General features: G+C 54.2%; 1 protein-coding gene across 3 annotated transcripts in view; it reads right to left on the reverse strand.

Moving 5' to 3' along the window:
• Positions 1-21,041, reverse strand: part of CNTN2 (contactin 2) — a 35,565-nt gene extending 14,524 nt beyond the window's left edge. For 2 of the 3 annotated variants that reach the window (XR_001887151.1, XM_017880986.1), the window contains exons 1-10: positions 20,849-21,041; positions 11,057-11,211; positions 5,943-6,087; positions 5,652-5,827; positions 5,346-5,441; positions 4,718-4,927; positions 4,329-4,428; positions 2,640-2,815; positions 2,059-2,195; positions 1,497-1,626 (exon numbers count right to left, since the gene is read on the reverse strand). Coding sequence is in view for 2 of the 3 variants with exons in the window: in XM_017880986.1 (XP_017736475.1) it covers positions 1,497-1,626; positions 2,059-2,195; positions 2,640-2,815; positions 4,329-4,428; positions 4,718-4,927; positions 5,346-5,441; positions 5,652-5,827; positions 5,943-6,087; positions 11,057-11,126 (1,240 nt within the window). In the remaining variant the exon portion in view is untranslated. Of the gene's footprint in view, positions 1-1,496; positions 1,627-2,058; positions 2,196-2,639; positions 2,816-4,328; positions 4,429-4,717; positions 4,928-5,345; positions 5,442-5,651; positions 5,828-5,942; positions 6,088-10,711; positions 10,777-11,056; positions 11,212-20,848 lie in introns of those variants that run through there. The other variant, XM_017880987.1, reaches the window with a different exon arrangement.
• Between the last annotated feature and the right edge of the window lie 828 nt (positions 21,042-21,869).

The raw sequence follows: 21,869 nt of genomic DNA on the forward strand, positions 1-21,869 counted from the left end.
CCCTCAACTCCCCCCCCGCCGCCGCCGCCGCCCCACTTCAGTCTTCCTGTTTCTGCGCGTTCCTCCTACAATCTTTTCTCCACCCAGCGAGGAATGAACAGATTTTTCAACTCACACTCAGTGGAGCCCGGCTCTTCACAAATAAGTCTCCATCTTTCCAATCACATCTTGCTCCACTCTCTCTCCCACTCATTATGTTCCAATCACCTAGCCTTTTTTTTTCCCCTCTCTCTTTTGAAGTTGTGAAGTCTTTTCCTGCCTCCAGACCTTTGCACTTGCTGTAAATCTTGCCTGGAAATTCCCCAGATCTTCACGCGGCTGGCTCCTTAACATTCAGGTCACACACCCTAATTGGGACTTCCTCATAGAAGACTTCTCTGACCACCCCATCTAACAAGCCCATCTCACGCCCATCACTCTACTCGATTTTCTTTTATTTTCTTTTAAGACAAGTCTTGTTCTGTTGCCCAGGCTGGAGTGCAATGGCACAATCTCAGCTCACTGCAGCCTCTGCCTCCAGGGCTCAATTGATTCTCCTGCCTCAGCCTCCTGTGTAGCTGGGACTACACGTGTGTGCTACCATGCCTGGCTAATTTTTGCGTTTTTCATAGACATGGGGTTTCACCATGTTGCCAAGGCTGGTCTCGAACTCCTGAGCTCGAGGTGATCCACCCACCCCTGCCTCCCAAAGTGCTGGGATTACAGGCATGAGCCACTGCACCCTGCCTGGATTTTCTTTATACTATGTTTGATGGCTAGCTGAAATTGTTTAATTGTTTGATTTTGGGTTTATTTGTCCCTTTCCCTCTGCTGGATTGTAAGCTACTTAAAGGCAGAGACTGTATCTTTCGTATTCGTCCTCTGTGAGGTGTTGAGTAAGTATTGGTTGAATGGATGAAGGAACGAATGAATGCTTCTTAGCAAAGCTTCACTAAAACTTGATGTGGTGGGTATCACTGTGTCCATTTTATGGATGAGGAAACTGAGGCTCAGTGAGATCAAATCACACAACTAAATATTAGCACTGGCTGGCATTTCCCAGGCACCAGCATAAAATGGGCAGGCCTTTTATGCTGTACCTCTTTCATCTCACTTGTTCCCTACAGCAGCCCAGGAGGGCAGGACTATTACTGCCTATATTTTATAATCAAGAAACTGAAACACAGAAACACTAAGTAACTTGCCAAAGCTCACATAGCCGAAAGGGTTGGGTTACACAGATCTGATTGATTTGGTTTCCATTTTTTTTCAGTGTAGCAAATATTTACTGTGTGCCAGACATGGGACAAGTCAGAGACCCTGCCCTTTGGCAGCTCTCAACCCTGTGTCTCATCTCCTTTCTTAAATCTCTGAGTTCTCCTACTTAGAAACTTGGAAAACCAAGGAAAATTGCTATAGGGTATGTGCATGTGTGTTTGGAAACACCTAAACTCAGAGCTCTGAAAGCCACCATATGCATGTCCTTGGGATGTCCCCTGCCTCCCTGGGCCCCTTACCTTGCACGGCTAGCTCGGCACTGGCGTAGATGGTACCGTGCTTATTCTCTGCCACACACTGGTACATGCCCGAGTCCTCCAGGCTCAGCTTGGAGAACCGCAGGTCCCCGGCCAACACCTCCACCCGGTTCTGTGCAGAAGAGCCCAGAGCCCAGGGGGATCAGGACCACTGGAGCCACAGGGAGGAGGGGTTGGCAGGGGTGGGGGCAGTGGAGATTTTAGGCTGATAATCCCTAGAGGATATGGCTTGTATGTCCAGTCCTACCTCAGGGCCACCTGGAACCTCAGGATGCAGATTACCCAGGCTTCCCCAAAGCTGGAAGGGTGAGGTGATCCAGTCAGGACCACATCACTTCTTTTGTGGCTGAATTGTGCCTGGATCCAGCCCCAGCCTGTGGCCATGGGACTGGGATGGGAAGAAGTCTTCAGGTGGTCCTAGGACCACCCTTTGACACCCTAATTAGCCCAGAGGGCTACTAGTGGTGCAGGGGAAGTTCTGGGGGGTGAGGGAACCAAGTGAGCAGAGGACAGTTATGTGTGGGAGGAATCCCATGTCTCCTACCTGGGAGGCCAGAGGCTCCCCGTTCCGCAGCCAGCGCACTGTAGGCCGGGGCTTGCCGGCGGCTGCACAGCCCCAACGCAGGTTGGAGCCAATGTCAGCCTCTGTGTCCGAGATCACCTTCAGCCACTCAGGCTGAGCTGTGGGAGCCCGGAAAAGAAAACCTGGCATGAGCTAGGAGGAGCTTCCGGCTCATTAAAAGGAACAGAAAATCAGGGTAGCAGTACCTGTGCCAGACAGCAGAGGGTGCCATCAGCATTCCGGGACGGAGAGGACAAAGAGGAGGGGGCAGGAAGAAGGAGGCACAAGAAAGCTGGCACTCTGTGGTTGTGCCAGTGGCTGCGTTCGCAACTTAAATCATTCTGGAGCCTCCTGTGTGCTTTCTGCACCCCTGACTGAAGCTCTGAGCTGACCACAGCACTAGCTTCTTCTGGTCCCAGACTCAGTGCAGTCCTAGGGCAAGCAGGCTCATGCAGGGGGCCTCCCAGTCTCCTCCCTGACTTTTGGGTCTGTTTCCTTGGGGACAAGGGTGAAGGCAGGAAGGGGGGTCGGGAGGGGCGGAGAAGGTGTCCCTGGCTCTGTACCCTGCACGATGATGCGGCCCTGCACGGTGTCTCGGCCCTTGGAGTTCTCCGCCTCACACTCGTAGGTGCCCTCATCCTCAAAGCTGACGCTGGGGATCTGCAGGGTGGGCTCAGCTGTGGTCCACTGTGGGGACAGGGAGCCATCCACTTTGCGCCACTTGATCCGGGGTACAGGGCTGGCAGGAGAAACAAAGCCAGAGGGTGTGGGCTAAGCTGGGCCTACCCCTCCAGTGCCCACAGCTCCTCATACCCAGACTCTCAGGCCCTCCTGAGACGCTGGGCCTGAGAGGAACAGAGGGAGAGAGGGTGCCTTCTGGCTGATCCTCACTCTCTTCTCCCAGGTAGGTTCGGAGCACACGCAGGGAAGGGGCAAGAGGCAGGGCTCCTCTACCCATCCCTCCTGCAACAACCCTCGAGCCAGTGAAGCTGGGCTTCTGCGGGGTCTGCACTCTGAAGCAGGGTCTGCCCTCCGCCACAGTGGCCTGTGAACTGGGTCTTTATGGGTTCTCTTTTCCGTTGCCTCTACAGGGCAGGCCTTGCCCCCCTACTTTTCAAAGGGACTTTAGCTATTAGTAATCTGTGCACTAAAACGGACTGAGGTATCAGTTTTAATGGTTAATATATTCCTCTTCCACATGCTTTTCTTTTTTTTTTTTTTTAGATGGAGTCTCGCTCTCTCGCCCAGGCTGGAGTGCAGTGGCACTATCTTGGCTCACTGCAAGCTCCGCCTCCCGGGTTCACGCCATTCTCCTGCCTCAGCCTCCCAAGTAGCTGGAACTACAGGCGTCCACCATCACGCCCGGCTAATTTTTTTGTATTTTTAGTTAAGACGGGATTTCACCGTGTTAGCCAGGATGGTCTCGATCTCCTGACCTTGTGATCTGCCCTCCTTGGCTTCCCAAAGTGCTGGGATTACAGATGTGAACCACTGTACCTGGCCCCCCTTCCACATGCTTTTCACGTGGATTTTCTGGAAGCCCAAAACTTCCCACAAGGCAAAGATTATCCCAGGTAACCACAGGAGATAGTTGAGGGAGGAGGGGTCAAAGTACAAATCACATTCTTTCTTTCATTCTACAAACATTTATTGAGCACCTGCTGTTTGCTTAGCCCTGTTCCAGTGAATCTTTCTTCTAAGAGTGCAAGAAAGAGAACGCTTTCTGTTGTGATTCTCAAATAGATCACTGTTAACGTTCACGGAACGCTTTCCTAAATTCCAGGCACTGTTCTCAGCACCTCACATATATGAACTGATTTAATCCTCATGACAACCCTATGAGGTGGGTACTGTTATTACCACCATAAAGAAACTGAGGCACAGAGAGGTTAGGCAGTTTACCCAAGGTCTGCGGGTGGCAGAGCTGGGGTCTGAACGAGGCAGACAGGGTTGGAGTCTGTACACTGTGTTGCCTGCCTCCAGCCTTGGGTGTTACTCAAGCTGTCTGAGCCTGCCGTGTGCTGCTGGAGGACCAAGTGATTCTGGCCATGGAAGACTCCTGGCACATGCGGTGCCTCACCCAGAGAGTTAGTGTCCAGTGAGTGGTGGTCGATACCCACTGTGTGCCCAGTACTTTGCTAGACCCTGTGAGGGACACCAAGATGACAGCCCTGACTCTGCCTGCCCTCACCCTGGGGTCACCTGTGCCCCCAAGAGACTGTGCCCTGGTACCCCTCCCTTTTCACACTCACTTCCCAAAGGCAAAGCACTCCAGGGTGACCTGCTGCCCCACCAGTGCATAGGTCTCTGCTGGGAACCGGGCCTTGATGCTGGGTGCAAAGAGCCGGGTATCTGGGGAGAGAGAATTTTACAAATCAGATGCAGATGATTCCAGGTCAGGTGCTACCGTGCTTGGGATCTCAGCACCTTTCAGAGCCAACTATGCCTTGGCAGCTGTGTGGAATCTCCCTGAGGCCTAGGGCAAGGGCCTGAGGATTTGAAGCAGGAGGATCTGGGGGTCCAGGGCCTGGAATCAGTGCCCTGCAAGCCGATCTTCCAGTCTCCAAAGGAAAAACCCTTTTCCCAATGCCCGCTGACCCTTCCAGTTCCCTCCCTCCCGCCACGCCTGACCGAGCCTGACCTTCAGCAGCCAGGTTGAGCTGAGCAAATTTGCTGAAGACGCTCTTGGTGGAGAAGTCCATGTGGCTGGTGGCCAAACAGGAGTAGTTGCCCAGGTCTGAGGCATTGGTTCGGGCAATGTACAGATTCCCTGTGGTCTGGGACACGAAGTGACGCCCGTCCGTCGGGATGAAGTTGGGGAACTCGTTGAGGAGCCAGCGGTAGGACAAGCCTAGGATGTGAGGAGTTTGAGGAAACCAGGGGGTGCTGGGCTAACAGGACCACTCTGGGTGGGACCCCAGCATGCTGGTGGGGTTCTGCAAGCCCTGTCCTGACAGCCACCATGCTCTGAACTGGGGCTAAGGGGAGACCTAGAGGGAAGAAGTGACTATTCCTGCCCTTAGAGAGCACTAAGTCTGTCAGCGATCGCAGCCCTCAGGGACCACCCAGTTTGAAGGTGGAAGCAGGGCACAGAGATGGAAAATGACAGACCCATAAAGAAAACACAGATCATTTAAAATTAGGGTCCCAGGGATGGGTGCTTCTAAGGGTCATTTGCAGGGGTCACCTTTTATTCCATCCTTCTTCTGCCAAATTTCTGGTAGCCCTTCCTGTGCCCTCTTTTACCGTGGCCCAAGGTCTGGACTCACCTGGGTAGTGGGCAGGTGGGTTACAGGGCAACATCACCCCCCAGCCTTCATGGGTTTTCACTGGGTCTCGCTCCTCCTTGGAGAATTCCTGCAGAACTGGAGGCAGAGACCAGGGGCTCAGGCACTGTCCTCCTGGCCTGCGAGCCCCTCCCTGACTCATCCTTCACGGAGAAGCAGCAGTTCACTAAGGCATGTCATGTGAGGTCAGGAAGGCCTGGCTTGAGGGTGTCACTTGTCCTTTCTGGGTACTTTCTCCTAGCCCCCCTCCCCCTCCCGCAAAGTGTCTTGGTCCCCCGCGGGTCTCACAGCCGAAGCGGAGGATGGCCTCCCTGCTGACAACGGTGCCCACTGGGTTGGAGGCCAGGCACTGGTAGACCCCGGCATCCTGTGCCTTGGTGGGGTTCATGATGACCAGGTTGCCCCCCACCAGCTGGTGACGGGAACCTGGCTCCAGCTTCATCTCGGTGCCATTCATCTTCCACCTGCAGCAGGGGACGGAGGAAGGGGACCTCTGAGTCCTGCCTGGTGGCAGGGCTGATGAGAGGGAAGGTTCAATGGCTGCCTAGGGCCTCCCAGCACCCCCTGCAGAGGCCTTACCGATAGGTGGCTGGAGGGCTGGCCCGGGCGCGGCATGCCAGCAACACCTGCTCCTCCGTGGACTCCTCTGGGAATAGCACACTGAGGGGCTGGTCTTCAAAGACAGGCCCAAAGGTGGTTGGGGATCCCAGGGCTGAACTCCAAGCTGCAGGTGAGGACACCACCAGAGGCCTCAGAGCCTGGGCCTGGCCGGAGCCTGGCCTCTTGGGCTGTGCTGTCCAGTAAAACTTTCTCTGATGATGGGAATGTTCCATTTTCTGCACTGTTCAATGTGGTAACCACTAGCCACGTGGGGCTATTGAGCACGTGACATGTGGCTATTGCAACTGAGGGATGACATTTTACATTTTATTTAATTCATTTAAATTTGAATTTAAATAGGCTGGGCAAGCCCCATCTGGCCATATCAGTTCAGTCAATCACCCATCCTACACTCAGGTATTGAGCACCCGCTCTATACCCAGCACTGGGCTAGAGACTGGCTTGTAAAAATGATTAAGACACAGTCCCTCTTCTTCAAGGGGCTTGCGGTCCAAGGCGGGAAACAGGAAATTGGCAGTGCAAGGTGGCAAATGCCATAAAGTTCAAGGTGCTGGGGCCTCAGAATGGAAGCTGTTCTACCTCTCAGGGGGCTTTTAAGGGAGCCTTGCAGAAGAACTGATCTGTGGGGTGTGAGGTGCATGAGACATTGCCAGCCACAAACATGCAGACAGGATGTATGTCCCTGGAGCCTAATACCCTTACTGGGGCAGTGTGGACCACGAGGCCTGGGCCTGGGGACTAGACTGGCCCTCTACTAGCCGTGGGACCTTGGGAAAGTTGTGGAACCCTTCTGAGCCTCAATGTCTTCACCTGTGATATGAAAATAATATGAATTCACCTCCCAGGGTCTGCGTGAGGATTCAGCCAGACAAACCCTTGGAAGGTGGCGGGCAAGCAGATGTTTGCTGGAGCCACGTGTTGGGTGGGGACTTGGAAGAGAAGGTGGGTGGAGGGTGGGCAGTTTGCTTTGATGGGTGGAGGGTGGGCAGTTTGCTTTGGTGGCAGTTTTATACAATTCCAGTATCACAATTCAAGAAATGTTCAGAAAGGGAGTGACTTGCCCATGGTCACCCAGCAAGTCTGTGGCACAGACAGATCAATTCCTCCTAAGCTTGGTGGACCAATGAGTACCCCACAGGCAAATGGGGCAGACCTCTCTCTTCATGCATCATTGTCCTGCTGCAGGGCAGGGCAGGGGATGAAGAGCCACAGATTGGCTGGACATCGCACCTGCCTTTCGACAGGGCTGGGGTGGGCTCTCTGCTGACTGGTGAGGCCAGTCCGTTTTGCCTCTGCCGTGTCAGGTGGGAGCCAGGCTATCCCTAATTGGCTTCTACCTCTTAACACAGCTGATTTCAGGCCTTCCTTGGTGGGTCATGGGGAAAGGGATCCCTATTAACCAATTAGCTCCTTTCCCGGCGCATCCAGCCGTCAGTCCTCTTCCAGGGGTAGGGGGTGACCCCATGCTGCAGCTGAGGCCCAGTCCTGGCCCCCTGGGAGTGAGGGCAGCTGCTAAGCAGCTCTCAGAATGAGGTAGGAGGCAGGGCTCCCAGAAATGGCCCGGTGCAGGCATCCCTCGTGCCATTCTCCCTCACTGCCGCCCCAGGCCTCAGAGGCGGAGGCGGCGGGCGGTGACAGCATCATCTCGGCTGGAGAGCCCAGCTTAATCCCAAGTTAATGATGGTGGTGTAGGGTAGGAGCCCTGCCCCAGCTGGCACTGCTGGGAGGGGGGGCAAAGGAGGGGCTGGGAGGCAGCCGGTCTGCTGAGAACCACCTCGTACAATAGCAGCTCCAGGAACTCTGGGTGATGGCGTGGCTGAATGGGCTTGGGGCACATTAATACATTCAGACTCTTTCTTCCTGAGAAACCTTTCTCCTCTGCTCTCAGCCGTCCACTCACCCAAATATTCACATACACGCCCCTCTGCATCTCTCACCTCCACACATTTTCTTTCTTTCTTTCTTTTTTTTTTTTTGAGACGGAGTCTCGCTCTGTCACCCAGGCTGGAGCGCTGTGGCCGGATCTCAGCTTACTGCAAACTCCGCCTCCCGGGTTTACACCATTCTCCTGCCTCAGCCTCCCGAGTAGCTGGGACTACAGGCGCCCGCCACCTCGCCCGGCTAGTTTTTTGTAGTTTTAGTAGAGGCGGGGTTTCACCGTGTTAGCCAGGATGGTCTTGATCTCCTGACCTCGTGATCCGCCCGTCTCGGCCTCCCAAAGTGCTGGGATTACAGGCTTGAGCCACCGCGCCCGGCCTTCCACACATTATTCTTATATGCACACTCATATCATACATAAATTCGTACATATGCATCTCCCTAAGCTGCTCAAATGGCCAGATACACACATTTACACACACATCCATTTTCCCCTGACACACAGCTATAGATGGCCATGGAGACTTTTATATATAATCCATGCATTCATAATAATAAAAATAGGTGCTACCGATGGAGTGCTTACTATTTATCCCATACCAAGCTCCATATTTCCTTCTCATAACCTCTTTACAAGATAGGTATTGCCATTTTCTTATTTTCCTGATGTGGAAGCTAAGAGTTAGAAAGCTTTAATAACTTGCTCCAGATCCCACAGCTTGAAGGAGCAGATCTGGGGGTTTGGACCTTGGCCAGGCTGACCCCACCACCAGCATTCTTAACCCCAGTGTCCCTGACTCTTGACCTCTGTTTCCCATCAGAACCACCAGAGGCCCTGCTCCATCTCACAGATAAGGAGTCAGAATCTCTCGGAGTGAGGCTTGGGAGTCCAAGTCTTAGAAAATGCCCCTGGGCATTCTACAGGGAGGCTGGGGTATGAGAGCTGGTCGCACTGTGCTGTGAGACTTTCTGGACACATTCATTATCCCCAGCATAGCACCACCTCCATGCAGACACCTCACTCATACCTCCAGCCTCTCAGCCATCCATATCCACAGACGCCCTCACACACCCACACTTACCTCTTCAGCTACATACACACCCACCCACACATGAGCCTTCCCGTGTGTGTGCTTACACATGCGCACACAAAAACACACTCTCTCCCTGTAATCCCAGCACTTTGAGAGGTGGAGGCAGGAGGATCACCTGAGGTCGAGAGTTCGAGACCAGCCTGGCCAACATCGTGAAACCCCGTCTCTACTAAAAATACAAAAATTAGCCGAGTGTGGTGGCAGGTGTCTGTAATCCCAGCTACTCGGGAGGCTGAGGCAGGAGAACCACTTGAACCTAGGAGTCAGAGGTTGCAGTGAGCCGAGATCATACCACTGCACTCCAGCCTGGGTGACAGAGTGAGACTCCATCTCAAAAACAAAAACAAAACCCCAAACAACAACAACACACACTCTCCCAGGCAAGACCAGTCCTTCCTTATTCTTGTTCCACATCCTCTCTGATTCTTTTCTGATGCCCTGTCATGGTAACTGTTCCCCCAAACACAGGCATCAGAAACCTTGCAGAGGAAGGGAGTTAGAGAGATGAGAAGGTGGAGGGGGATCCTTGATACTCCTCCTTGCACTGGAGTGCCAGGAATCCACAGCTATATCCCGAGGACAGGGCAGCAAGAAAAGCCCAGAGCTGAGGCACCTTCCCAGGAGGGGTGGCGGCCAGCGATGGGATTTGCCACCCCTGTCTCTCTCTGGAGCTCTGGGAGGTGGCAAAACAGATCCCAGCCCCTTGGCCATTGGCTTCGTGTGTCTCTGGGTCTGAGGACCTTGGAGGCTGTCCGTACCCCTTTCCTTAGATGGTGTGGATCCAGCATTGAGGTGTCCCTGAGGGAGGGGATGCTAGAAGCCCAGGTGCCTCCCCTCTGCTCCTTCTGGGGTTGGCATCTCCTGCTCTGTGCAGTTGAGGCTCCCCATCCCTGTAGCTCTTCCCAGTCTGGTGGACCCTGGGACAGGTAGCGAGGCCTGGGGGGCTAGGTGGCTCCCCCCACACTCTGAGTCAGCCCTGTTTCCCAGCAGCCTCACTGACTGAGCTGTAGGACTGGGAAGCAGTGAGGACAGAATGAGAACATCTGAAAGTATGCCAGTGGAGTCCTTCCCTGGTGAGACAAAGGAACTGAAATGCACTGGCTGTAGCCTTCCAGGGGGTGTGGGGTGGGGGAGGTAGAGTCTGAGGTGCTTAGAACTCCAGGACCATGGAGACTCCCACGGGGATGTTTAAGGAGAAAAGAAGCATCTATTGATCTGGGCTGAGGGTCAGGGTAGAGGCCAAGCAGTGGGTCCAGCAGACCCCTTAGAGCAGGAGGCGGCTGGGGACCTCCCTCTTGCCCTAGGACAGACCAGCTGCCCGGCTCCTCTGGCCTGACATGCTCTCCAGAGTCCAGCTGGCCTGTGGCTCTCAGCCTGCCCTCTTCACCCTCTCCTTCCCCTCCTGCCAGTGTCCCTCTGCCTCTCCTCCAAGCTGGGAGCTCCCCTGGGAGGAGAACCTGAGCTCCCTCCTCTGCCACATCTCTTCCCAGATCATGTTCTATGCTTGATCCATTTGCTGGGATGCAGCATTACCTTAATAAACCCTTCTAGCGTTTACTGGGGTTGACCGCTGTCTGCTCATGTCAGGGGACTACAGAGCCCTGTCTGGGAGAACGTCCTGCAATGATGGAAATGTTCTATGCTCTGTGCTATCCAATATGGCTATTGAACATTCGAATGTGGCTAGTGCACCTGAGGAAATTATTTTAAAAATGGAATTGAATCTGAGTTGTAGTAGTCCCATGTGGCTATTACCTTCCGTAGTGGACAGTGCAGCCTTTGAGGCTGCAACTCCGGGTGATATTGTGGAGATCTGGGCATGCCATCGTCTTGCTGTGTGACCCAGGGCAAGCCACTCACCCTCTCTGGGTCATTCTTCCTTCATCTATAACACGGCAAAGACATATTCCCTTTCCTCCTAAACTCAAAGGAAAGGTAAGATCTACAAATGGGAAATTTCAGCAAGGAAATGGCCTCAGAAATCTAGCTGCTCCTGCAATGCAGAGTCAATGATTTCTGAAATTGTCACCCAAATCATAGCAAGGATATAATGCTATAATCATGCCTGCTAGGCTTCAAAGCCCAGATGAGCCCTCTTACCTGAAGAGGAGACAAGGGCCACAGCAGCTACCAGCAGCAGGTGTGGCTTCCTCCTGGTGGCTGTCCCCATGGTGGATGTCCGGGCAGAGGTGGGGATCGGAGGAGAAGAGCCTCAGCTCAGCTTGGGGACAGCCCAGCTGGAGGCTGAGAAGGACCTGGGGAGGCAGGCAGACAGGAGGGCTCTGAGCCGAGGAGCGCTCCTCCTAGCTCCAGGCACATCTGGGTCTCTAAAGCTTTTACCTCGGCCTGGGGAGCTGCCGGAATTGCCCAAGCACTAATTCTCCCCAGGGCCCCAGAGGAAGGGGCTTGGCTATTACCAAGAAGCTCTTCCTGGGGCTGAGTGCCTCCTACTGGTCCCTTGGGAGTCTGGCTCAGCCCTGTACCCCCACCCGCCCCCACTCCAGCCAGCGGGGTGCCGCTTAAGAAGTGAAAGCAGAGATTAATTGGGAGGTAAGAACCCACCTGCCCTCTCGCCCGTCAGCTCTTAAGGCGAGATTGGAAGAGAACAGGACCCTTGCCTGGGCTGGAAGTCAGTAACGTTTTCCTCTGGCAGGAGGGCTTGGGGCCGACTTTCCCCCTGCCCCTTCCCCTCAGCTGTCTGGGTGGGGGCTAATAAACTCCTTTGGGAGCTGCCTTAAGTCTCCCAGTCTTGTTTTCCTAGCAGGGAGGAGGGGTCTCACTGATCTGTCCACACCCTCTTACCAGCGGAGTCATGACCTTGGCCCCATTAGCAATGCCCCAACCAGATGGGTGAAGGGGCCCAGCAGGCTTTCTGGGTCGAAAGAGTTAACGCAGCTCCCAGAGGAGCCTCCCTCTTGCACAGAGATGAGCTGAGGCTTGGTTCAATCTTTGAGCTCTGGAGAGGAACCTGTTCCCTGTAGCTGCTGAGAGCAAGTCAGTCACCTGTCCCATCAGTCTGAGAGATGGGGCCTCCTCTTGGGAGGTGAGGGCAGGGGCAGAGCCAGCCTCCCCGTTCACTCCCAGTCCCTGGGAGGACTTTCCTAGTTCGGAGGGGAGTGTGGAATGTCAGGGGCCTGCTTTCCAGTTACTGGTTATCAGAGTGAACCTGGGTCACTGGGCTCAGAGCCTCCACAGGGACCAGCGAGCCTGGCTGCAGATTCTGCTGCTCTGCTCTACCTGCCCTCTTTGCAGAAACCTAAGAGCAGCGGGAGGGGGTCAGGGCTTGGGGAGAGAGCCTGGCTGGGGGCCCTTTTGCAAACTGCCGACAAGACCCATCCCATCTCTGGATCTCAGTGTTCCGCCTCTGGTGATACTCCCAGAATGCAGAGTGGCCAAGGGCCTGGGAATGCTGTCCCCTGGATGGGGACCCGGGTGGAGAAGGAAGGCTGCAGAGGACCTAAGATTGCTCCTTGGGCCTGTGCAGGGGCTGAAGGCCAGTGCAAGCTCAGGGTCTGCCCTGTCTCACATCACACTCTAGTCCCTCAGGAAGAGAGCTCCCGAACCCCTTTAACCCTCCACATCTGATCACCCCACAACCTTTTCCTGCCTCTTTCACAGCCACAGCTGGCACCCAAAGGAGCCTGGGGGAAGAGAACGGAGAGGTGGCCCCAGGGCCTGTCAGGAAGGATATGGGCAAGGAAGCCAAGAAGCTGGGTGTTTTGCAGGGAGCAGGGCGTTGGAGCAGATGGCACTCTCTCCTCCACCCCGACTGCGGCCTCATATCCACTTCCCATTGACAGGCAAGGTGCCCAGGTGCCAATTCTCCCTGAATACCTGTTCCTCCCTGTCCTTGCCACTCTCAGTTCCAGACTTGAACTCAAGACATTCTGCACTTGCAACCCCTCTGACATTCCCCCAGCCCATCTATCTCCATTCTCCTGTAATGCCCTTCCTAGGCAAGGCAGTCTGTCCTGCAAGGCCCTGTCCATGTCTCACCCCTGCCGGGAAGTGCCTAAGATGCCCCTGTCTGCACAAAGAATTCAGTTCACTCTGTTCTTGACTACACCTTTGGTACCCTGCCTGTGGAACTGTGTCCGTCTCCATTAGAAGGTTCTGAGCTGCCCAGGGGAGTGATTGTGTTGTGTTCATTTTGGTATTACCTATGCCTAGCAAAGTACCTGGCACATCATAGTTGTTACTTGTATGTTGCATTTAACTGGTCAAGAACAACTGTAATTATATGCCTCCAGGAGCCAGGGAACACATGCGTGGGCACACGTGATGGGGCTCATGCAGATGCTCCTTGACTTACGATGGGGTAACATCCCGATAAACTCACCAAAAGTTGAAAATATTGTAAGTTGAAAATTCATTTAATACACCTAATCTACTGAACATCATAGCTTGGCCTAACCCACCTTAAATGTACTCAGAAGGCCGGGCACCGTGGCTCACGCCTGTAATCCCAGCACTTTGCGAGGCCGAGACGGGTGGATCACCTGAGGTCAGGAGTTGGAGATCAGCCTGGCCAACATGGTGAAACCCCATCTCTACTAAAAATACAAAAATTAGCTGGGCATGGTGGCAGGTCCCTATAATCCCAGCTACTCGGGAGGCTGAGGCATGAGAATCGCTCGAACTTGGGAGGCGGAGGTTGCAGTGAGCCATTGCACTGCAGCCTGGGCAACAAGAGCAAAACTCCATCTCAAAAAAAAAAAAAAAAAAAAAAAAAAAAAATGTACTCAGAACACTTACATTCCCCTGCAGTTGGGCAAAGTCACCAAATACAAAGCCTATTTTACAATAGCGTGTTAAGTATCTCATGTAATGTATTGAATACTGTACTCAAAGTGAAAAACAGAATAGTTGTTGGATACTCGAAGTATGGTTTCCATTGAATGTGTATTGCTTTTGCACCATCGTAAATTTGAATAATTGTAAGTCAAGTCACTATAAGTCAGGGACAGTCTGTATGTACTTGACAGGGCTGACAGGTCTTCTGTGCTTTCTGGGGGCAACCCCAAGGCAAACTCTCCCTTTCTCTTTCTCTCTCTCTCTCTCTCTCATACACACACACACTCAGAGCTCTAGGGTCAGCAGGGTATCTGGTCAGGGGAAATCACAGACATATGTCCCTGGATGCTATACAAATGCAGTGAGTCATCCTCAGAATAGAGAGGTGTTGGGACCTTCCAGGATTTGAATCTGATGAACAGGAGTTGTTAATATTGACTTCATCTCTGAACAGCTTCGTGAGCTTGGACAGGTTAATGCCCCTTGTGAAGACTCAGTTTTCTCATCTGCAAAGTGGAGATCATAACATGCACTTTACAGAGTTCTTTGGAGGGTTCCATGAGGTGCTAGAGTGCCTTGCAGTGGTTTTCAAACTGCTGTGAAGTCTTGGGGCTGTTTGTACCTGTCTCAGGGCCACCATGGGAGACTAGGGAGAGAGCATGGGGCTCCAGACTCCTTCCCCACTCCAGCCAGAGCAGCTCCACTTGTATCTGCTTTATATACAGGACTTTCCTATGAAGTTCCCTTTAAACAAAGGACTTTATGGCTCCAAAAAGTTGGAAAATCACCCCATTGGCACTGGTGTGCTGAATCCTGATGCCTGGCACAGAGAAGGTGCTCAATCATCGTTTGCTCCCTGCTCTTTGCCAGCCTGCCAGGCCCGGGAGCTCACTGGGGGCAGGGTGCCGGCCTAGGGAGGGCTCCAGGCACTTGTACTGAATGTGCCAGAGCAAGGCAGAGACAGACAACCAGGGGCTGGAGACTCCGGGATAGCCTCAGGGCAGATTCCTACCCGGAGTCTCTAGCTCCCACAGCAGTGCTGGTGAGAGCTGGGTGTGTGTGCATGTTTATGTCCCAGTGTGCATGGATATAATGCTTGTGGGTATCTGTCTGTTGTGTCTATATGTGTGATCTGAGTTTTGTGTCTGCATGTATGCATGTGTCTATGTGTCTGTGTATGATGATGTCTGGTCTTTGTGTGTATGTGTGTGTGTGTGTGTGTGTTTGTGTGTGTGTGTCTCGGGTGTGAGGACTCAGCCCCTTGCCTTGTTTCCCTGCAACCCACCAGGAGGTTTGCATCATAGATCCTTCGCCACCACCTCCAGTAGTCAAGATTGTCTGTTATCTCTATTACCATAAGTAATTACCGTGGGTAATCACGAATAATCCAGCCCAAGGATCCTGGGTACCCTCCAGGGATCAAGACATACAGCCTTAGAGGAGACTGCGGGGGAGGGGCCAGGATCCAGGAGCACCAGGGCTTGCCCTCGGGGAGCACCGGAGACCCATCAGCCTGATCAGATGTATATTGAGCTCCATTGTGTGCCACAGCCTTGGGTGAAAACACACACACACACAGAGTCTGGACTAAGGGTTGGAGCTCCTTGCCTCCCTAAAGGTGAGGCAGTTGGTGTCCAGTCCTGCCCTGCATTCATTTCCATCACAGTATTTACTGACCATGTGCCAGGCATTGTGCTAAGCACAGGGAGACAGTAATAAAGTTACTGCCTCTACAGAGCTCCCTGACCACCTGAGTGCAGCCTAGGATGTGCTCATGAGTTCACCGATCAGTCATCTCCCCATACCATCTGCCCTATTATACGTTCTAGAATGCCCAGGATGGAGGAGGCTTTTTTGTCAGGAGCAAGGCTGGAGTGGAGCTATGCCAGGCCCAGAGCTGGCCCTGCGAGCCCTAAGCCAGCCAAGTCTCGCCCAGGCCAGCTGCCCTAGTGCAGGGGTGCAGGCGCAGACTGGCACAGGCGAGCACAGGCAGTCACCAGCAGGGGCTGGTCCTGCGAGGCACCAGCACATGGGGGAGTGGACCACTGGGGGGTTCAGGGCACCAGGGGGAGCTGGCCGAATTGTTGGGCCCAGGAAACAAAGGGCCTGGGGGACAGCTGGGGGACAGAAGGCTGTGAGTGGGGCTCCAACACACGACAGGGTTTCTGGGATAAGGCCCCCTGCATGGAGCCAGTCAGAAAATAAAAGGTACACCCTCCACCCCAGAGTGCTTGCTGCCTATTGGGACGCCCAGCTCCTGGTCCTGAATGTCTCTCCTCTTCTCCCCCGTAATGGAGATTGGAGAGCAATGAGAGATTTGGCAACTTCCTATGGATGGTGGTAGGAAAGAAGAGTTTGGAGCCCAGCTGTGGGCAGAGACTAAGTGATTTATTATCAGCCTACAAAGTACTTGAGGAGCCCTTCAGGTCCCTGCTTGACCTCTATCCTATAAAACAGCACACTGGTTAACAGGGCAGGCTATTAGGTAAACCTGCCTGGTGCTGTCTAGCTAGCATACCCCTAATACAACTAACTAGTATAATCCTGGTTATCACAGTCATTACTTAACCAGTCCCAGCCTCACTCTCCCATCTGCAAGAGTGGGAATGAGAAGGGTAGGACCTGCTTCATGGGACTGCTGTGAGGTCAGCACGTCACAGGCTCATAGTGAGTGCTCAGGAAAGATCAGATCTTAGAACTGAGAAATCTCACAGCCTTGTGTCCACAGCCACTGGGCCTGTCTGGCTTACCGCTATACAATCACAACATCCAGGTGGCACTCATATGTATTTAGAAGACTGACAAACCCACAATCTCCTGGGCAGGTGCCTCCCTCCTCTTACACCCCACAGGTGCAATGGTCATAGGTAAGCACTAGCATACCACCCCAGACTAGGGCACAAGGACACAGCCCCCATGACAGAGTTATACCTGGTACAATGTGCTCAGGGGGTCATGCGGCCGGGACAGGTACTCCTTCTCAACCGCCCTCACCTCCTGCCTGGTGGGATCTAAGATCAGTACCCTTTCCTTTGCCTAAGACAAGAATTGCCCAGGAGGCAAGCACCATCATCCTCCAGGAAGGTCTGAACCATCCCCATGCCCCTCTGGTCAGTACAGGGCCCTGCGGTGGAGTGGGTGGGGGCTGCTAGGATCTCAGCGTGCCAGGCCAAGGCAGCAACTGGAAGGGGCAGGGTGAAGGATTGTGATTGAGGGGTCTCTGTGGTACCCTGACCTGCAGACATCCTTAGGGGAGATATGGGGGCATAGGGACCTCCTCAGCCCCAATGGGGACCAGGGGAGCTGTACAGCCCTGTCCTTCCTTAGCCCCCTCTGTGTGCTGCTCAGCTCTGTCTGCAGGCTCTTTGTGACTGCAGCTGCTTCCCTGAGGCCCGGCCCTCATGCTGACGTGCCCTCTGGGGAGAGCTGTGGCTCCCAGGTTCATGGGTTTGTTTGAGCTTCCAGCATTGGGCAGGGGGGAGTCTGGCCCTTGATCTGAGCCTAGAGTCTTTGCCCCTGCAGGAGAGATCTACTCTAACAGAGAGACCCTTTAAAGTAGGGAGTGGACAGAAGAGGAGAGGCTTCCGTCCTCCTGGGAAGCTCAGGATCAGGAGCCAGCCACCCCCGGACCACAGGTGTTCCTACTTGCCTGCCTTGCTCTCTGTGTGGTGTGAAGCAGTGAATGAGCGCTGTAGAAGGATCCCTTTTTGAGATGCCAGGCATAAGAACAATGGTTTCAACTTGTTTCTGAAGAAGCAAATCAGGAAGAAAATTTCCTCCTGCATTAGCGGAGCAATTTCTGCATGTCCCCCCAACTCTGCTGCAAGGAGGCTCCCCCCAGTTCCTAGACAGCTTCCTCCAGGGTGGTTCAGCACTTAAGCCTGGTGGAGGTGGGGTCCAAACTGCTCCTCCTCTCAAGCTAGTTTCCTTTGGATTTGGGGTCCAGATTAGCTTCACCTCTTGGGCAGCACTGCAGGAAGGCTGCCCTCCAGCCAGGCACAGGGTGGGAGAACCCCTTGGTCCTTGAGGGTGGCAGGCACTGAAAAGATGTGGGCTTGGGCTGGAGGAAACCCAGCAGGTTTGACTAAATGGGTGTATGTGAGAGGCTGGCGTTGACTTCCCCATCTAAGTAGGGAACTTAATGGCTCATTAGGTAAGAAGGATGCTGAGATGTGTGTGGGCCTGAACGTGTCCTGGGATGGTAGGTGTTCAGGTTTCGGGTGAGAACATCACACACCTTGCTTTTGTTTGCATCCTCTTTGGTAAACAAAGAAACATGGGCTAATCTTGTAGCAAGGAATCATCAAACTGAAGAAAGCACTTATTCCAGGATGATTACCATCAGGACACAGAGCCCACAGAAACTCCCATAAATGTTCCAGGTTAGCAACAGCCTCTGGGGGGTTGGTCTAGATTGGGGTTGTGGTCCTGAGGGATGAAGGGGTGGCCAGCATGCACGAGGGAATGAAAAGGGTGTCTGCCTTCTTATGGATTCCTGAGTCACATCCACCTTTTACCATTTGAAACAGGATTACTGGAAGTTGGAAGAAACTTATAGGGTCAGCCAGCCCAACCTTTGCCTCTAGGCAGGACTCTTTAACCTTGGACCAGACCCCAGTTCTCCACACCATCCTTAGAGTCATCTGAAAGGAGACTGCCCCACCTCCTCGTGGCTCACCCTTCTAGCCAGGAAGTATCTCCTGCAGTCTAACATAAGTCCCTCTGGCTTCCCTGGCATATTCTTTGCTCTGGTTCTTCCTCCCCTGTGTATCAACCACCTCTTCTCCAACCCCCTGGTTCTGCCCTAGGAATCCCTCCAAAAATACAAATACCACCCACACTCAGGCTTAGAGATTGTCTTTGAAATACGCTTTCTCACCAATGTTTGGCTCGAGGAGGTTTCTGAAGAGGGGACTATGCATCCTCCAAGCCATCCCAGATGCATTGCTTCCCTGGTGGCTTTAGAGGCAGAAAGGATGCCTTGGGGTCCCCTGTCTATGAACATGCCCCTAAGGAGTAAGTTTGGTCAGCCAGAGACGAGATGTGCAACCACCCCGTTAAGCACAATTCCTCGGAGGTCTATCCCACATGTGTCTCTATTTGAACAACTGCTGACAGAGAAGGTGCTGGAATGGAGTTGCATAAGGAGTGAAATCTGGCAGGGGAAATGGTTGGCGGTGGGGAGGCCGAGGGCTGAAGCCGGTGGAGTACATGCGACCAGAGAAGGGAGTGCGAGGAGAGAAGGAGTAGAGGAAGGAAGGAGAGTAAGAGAGAGAGAGCCGGGAATGAGCGCAGGCTCCTGGAGTCTGGGGCACTCATCTCCATGAACAGTGTGCCTCTGTTTCCCTCACTGCTCATCGTGTCAGCACGGTGGTCTCTGCACCTGTGAGGCAGGTAGACCTTGGGTGACTTTGACATCATTGGCTCAGGGGCCCTTTCCTGTCTGTCTCACCTCCTGCCTCCTTCTTACTGGCTGAGGACTCCCACAGGCGATTAGGAAGGACTTTGACCTTGTGGCAAAAGCCCTGTCCGTGGTTCTGCAACTTGGCTAGAAAGGGGTTAACTGGTGGGCACCCTGGGGAGGGTCTTGGATGCTGCTGTCTTTAAGGGGAGAGGTCCCTTCTCCCAAGGCCAGGAGTGAGGGCACCTGTTGTGACCTGCAGGCCATCTCCCTGCCCCACCCCCAGGAGGTGCTGTCACAGCAGCCTCTCCCACAGGTGGGCCACCTTTTGCTGCACTCGATCTCCAGTGGCTCATTCCGCCCCCCTGAATGGGACCAGGAGGTAGAGAGACTTGGAGGCTAAGTGAGCTGAGGGGTCTTTGGCCAGAGAGTTGGAAGAGGAGGCTGAAACTGTTGCCCAGACGAGACCAGAACATCACCTGTGCACTGGGTTTCTTGGGCTGTTCCTCCTCCCACCTCCTTCTGAGCAGAGGGAAAAGATGCTGAAACCCACCTTTCTCCAGGGCTGGGGACATGGCATGCACAACCCCACTCCCTCCTGATCTCACTGGATCCCCCCACCCCTAGGACATAGGCTCAGCCCCCAGTGGTCTGGGGCTAGAGGGTGACCGACTCCATCCCCAAGTAGCAGCAGGACTCTCCCCTTCCATAGGCACTGCCTCCTCCACGTCCCGCTGCTTCCCACACCTGAGAGACCCTCTTGGAGAAGGTGACAGGATTCAGCTCCGGACACTTACTGGCTGAGGCTGCCCCCACCTCTAGCCCATTACGTAAGCCCCACGGTGCTGGGCAGAAGGACTTCCCTCTCTTTCCAGAACCCCCTAGCTCTGCCCCTTCCCCTCCCCATACCACTCTGGCTCCAGCCTCTTTCCTTACTGGAAAGCCAAACTTTGTGCAAATCCTTCCCTCCCACCAGTGAGGATAGAGGGGAGGGATTTGAGGAGAAGCTAAGGTTGGGAGGGGGAAGGGAAGGAAAGGAATTTCAGCCTGGTGGCCCCAGCCTCTCGCCTTTTGGGATGTGACTGGCCTCAGGACTCTCCTCCCTGAGTCCCAGTTCCTGGACAGGCCTTTGCCCAAACTTGTGCTCCACTCTCCCCTCTCTCTTCCACAGCCTCCCCCTCTGTCCAACTGAAGCAAGACTTTGTAAAGAGGTCACCCTGCAGAGGTAGACCCTGGGTAACCTCAAATCTGAGGACTCCCGCTCAATTCCATGCAGGGACTTCTGGGACAGGCCAGGGCCCAGGGCCTGGCCGTATGGACTGGTCCTGTCCTGGACCGGGTGCCCAGGGCCGGCCCAGGAGAAACTGCCCTCTCCACAGGCAGCTGCCACTGCCCGCTGGCCAACTCGAATTCCTGGACATACTCCTGGGGTCCAGCTTTTCGGCCAAGCTCGGCCTGATAGAGCGCTGCGGGATGCCGCCCACGTAGACAGGGCGGAGGGGAGCCCCAGCACCCACCCTGAGGTAGACAGGGGCTGAGGGGAGAAGTCAGAATGGCCCCAACCTGCTAGCGTTCCTGTCCCTGTTCCCTCCCAAGTTACAAGGGGGTATTTACAGGAACTGAGCCGGGAGCCCTGGCCCATGACAACGCGCGGGGAAGCCCCTGGGTTGGAGGAGACAAAAGCGTTTGGCACCTACCTGGGGCGAGAGAAGGGTGTTGGCTGGGGCAGGTGGACGCTGCCCGAGTCGGTGAGCCAGGGCCGGCCGGGCCGCCAGCCCCTGGGCCGCCCTCCTCTGGGCCCTGGCGGCCTCAGCCGCTCGCTGTCCGGGTGCGCGGCGCCGCGGCGGCGGTGGCGGGTGAGGGCGCGTGTGTGTGAGCGCGCCCCGGAGCCACTGCACTATTCTCTGCATCAAGATGTGCCCCCCTTCCCAAGCTCCCGCTCACTGCTGCTCCGGTCCTCAGCCCAACGCTCGGGGGCCCTGGAGATGGCTTTCCTTCTGCCCCCCTCCACGCGCCCCTTCCGTCCCCCACCCTCCTGGCTTTACCTCATTTGCTGTCATTTAAGGACCAGGGAGCGAGCCCAGCGCGCGTCTTCCATAATGCATGGGCGGCTCATGGACAGGCCGCGGGGCGCTGTCTGGCCCGCCTGTCCTCCCGATCCTGCCCAGCCACACTTCTAGTGCCCAGGGCCGAAGGGGCAGGAGAGCGGCGGGGTGAGGAGGGAAAAGAAAGTGGCTCTTACTCCTCAAATCCTCGAGACCCATGGAGCCAAACCTCCTTGTTTCCCCAGAAATCCTCTATCAGAGGAACAGATCCAAACCAGAAACCCCAGCTTGCTGTGTGGGGCAAGTGGGAGGGAGGGGCTGTCTCTGTTTCCCGGTCCACCGCGTGTTCCTCTTTATTGTTTCCCTTGTTCAAAAGTAGTTTGAGCTTTTTGTCAAAATATCTAAATGTTAGAGGACGTTTAAAAATACATAGTGAAAGTCCCTCAACCACTGGTCTTAATAAATTTAAGCACATGCCCCCAGGTTTATGATTTTCATGTAAACAATTACATGGGTTATTAGGATTATTTCACACAAAAGTGATGACATAAAACAGTAGGACTGGCAAAACACTTTTCACTGTATAACTGATCTTGGACACTTTTGTGCATCAGTAGGTTTGGATCCAATCCCATTTTTAAGCAACCAGCAGTGTGATGTCATGAAAAATTCC

This window comes from Rhinopithecus bieti, unplaced genomic scaffold (assembly GCF_001698545.2).
Source record: "Rhinopithecus bieti isolate Rb0 unplaced genomic scaffold, ASM169854v2 scaffold_12049, whole genome shotgun sequence".
In the NCBI taxonomy this organism is placed as follows: Eukaryota; Metazoa; Chordata; class Mammalia; order Primates; family Cercopithecidae; genus Rhinopithecus; species Rhinopithecus bieti.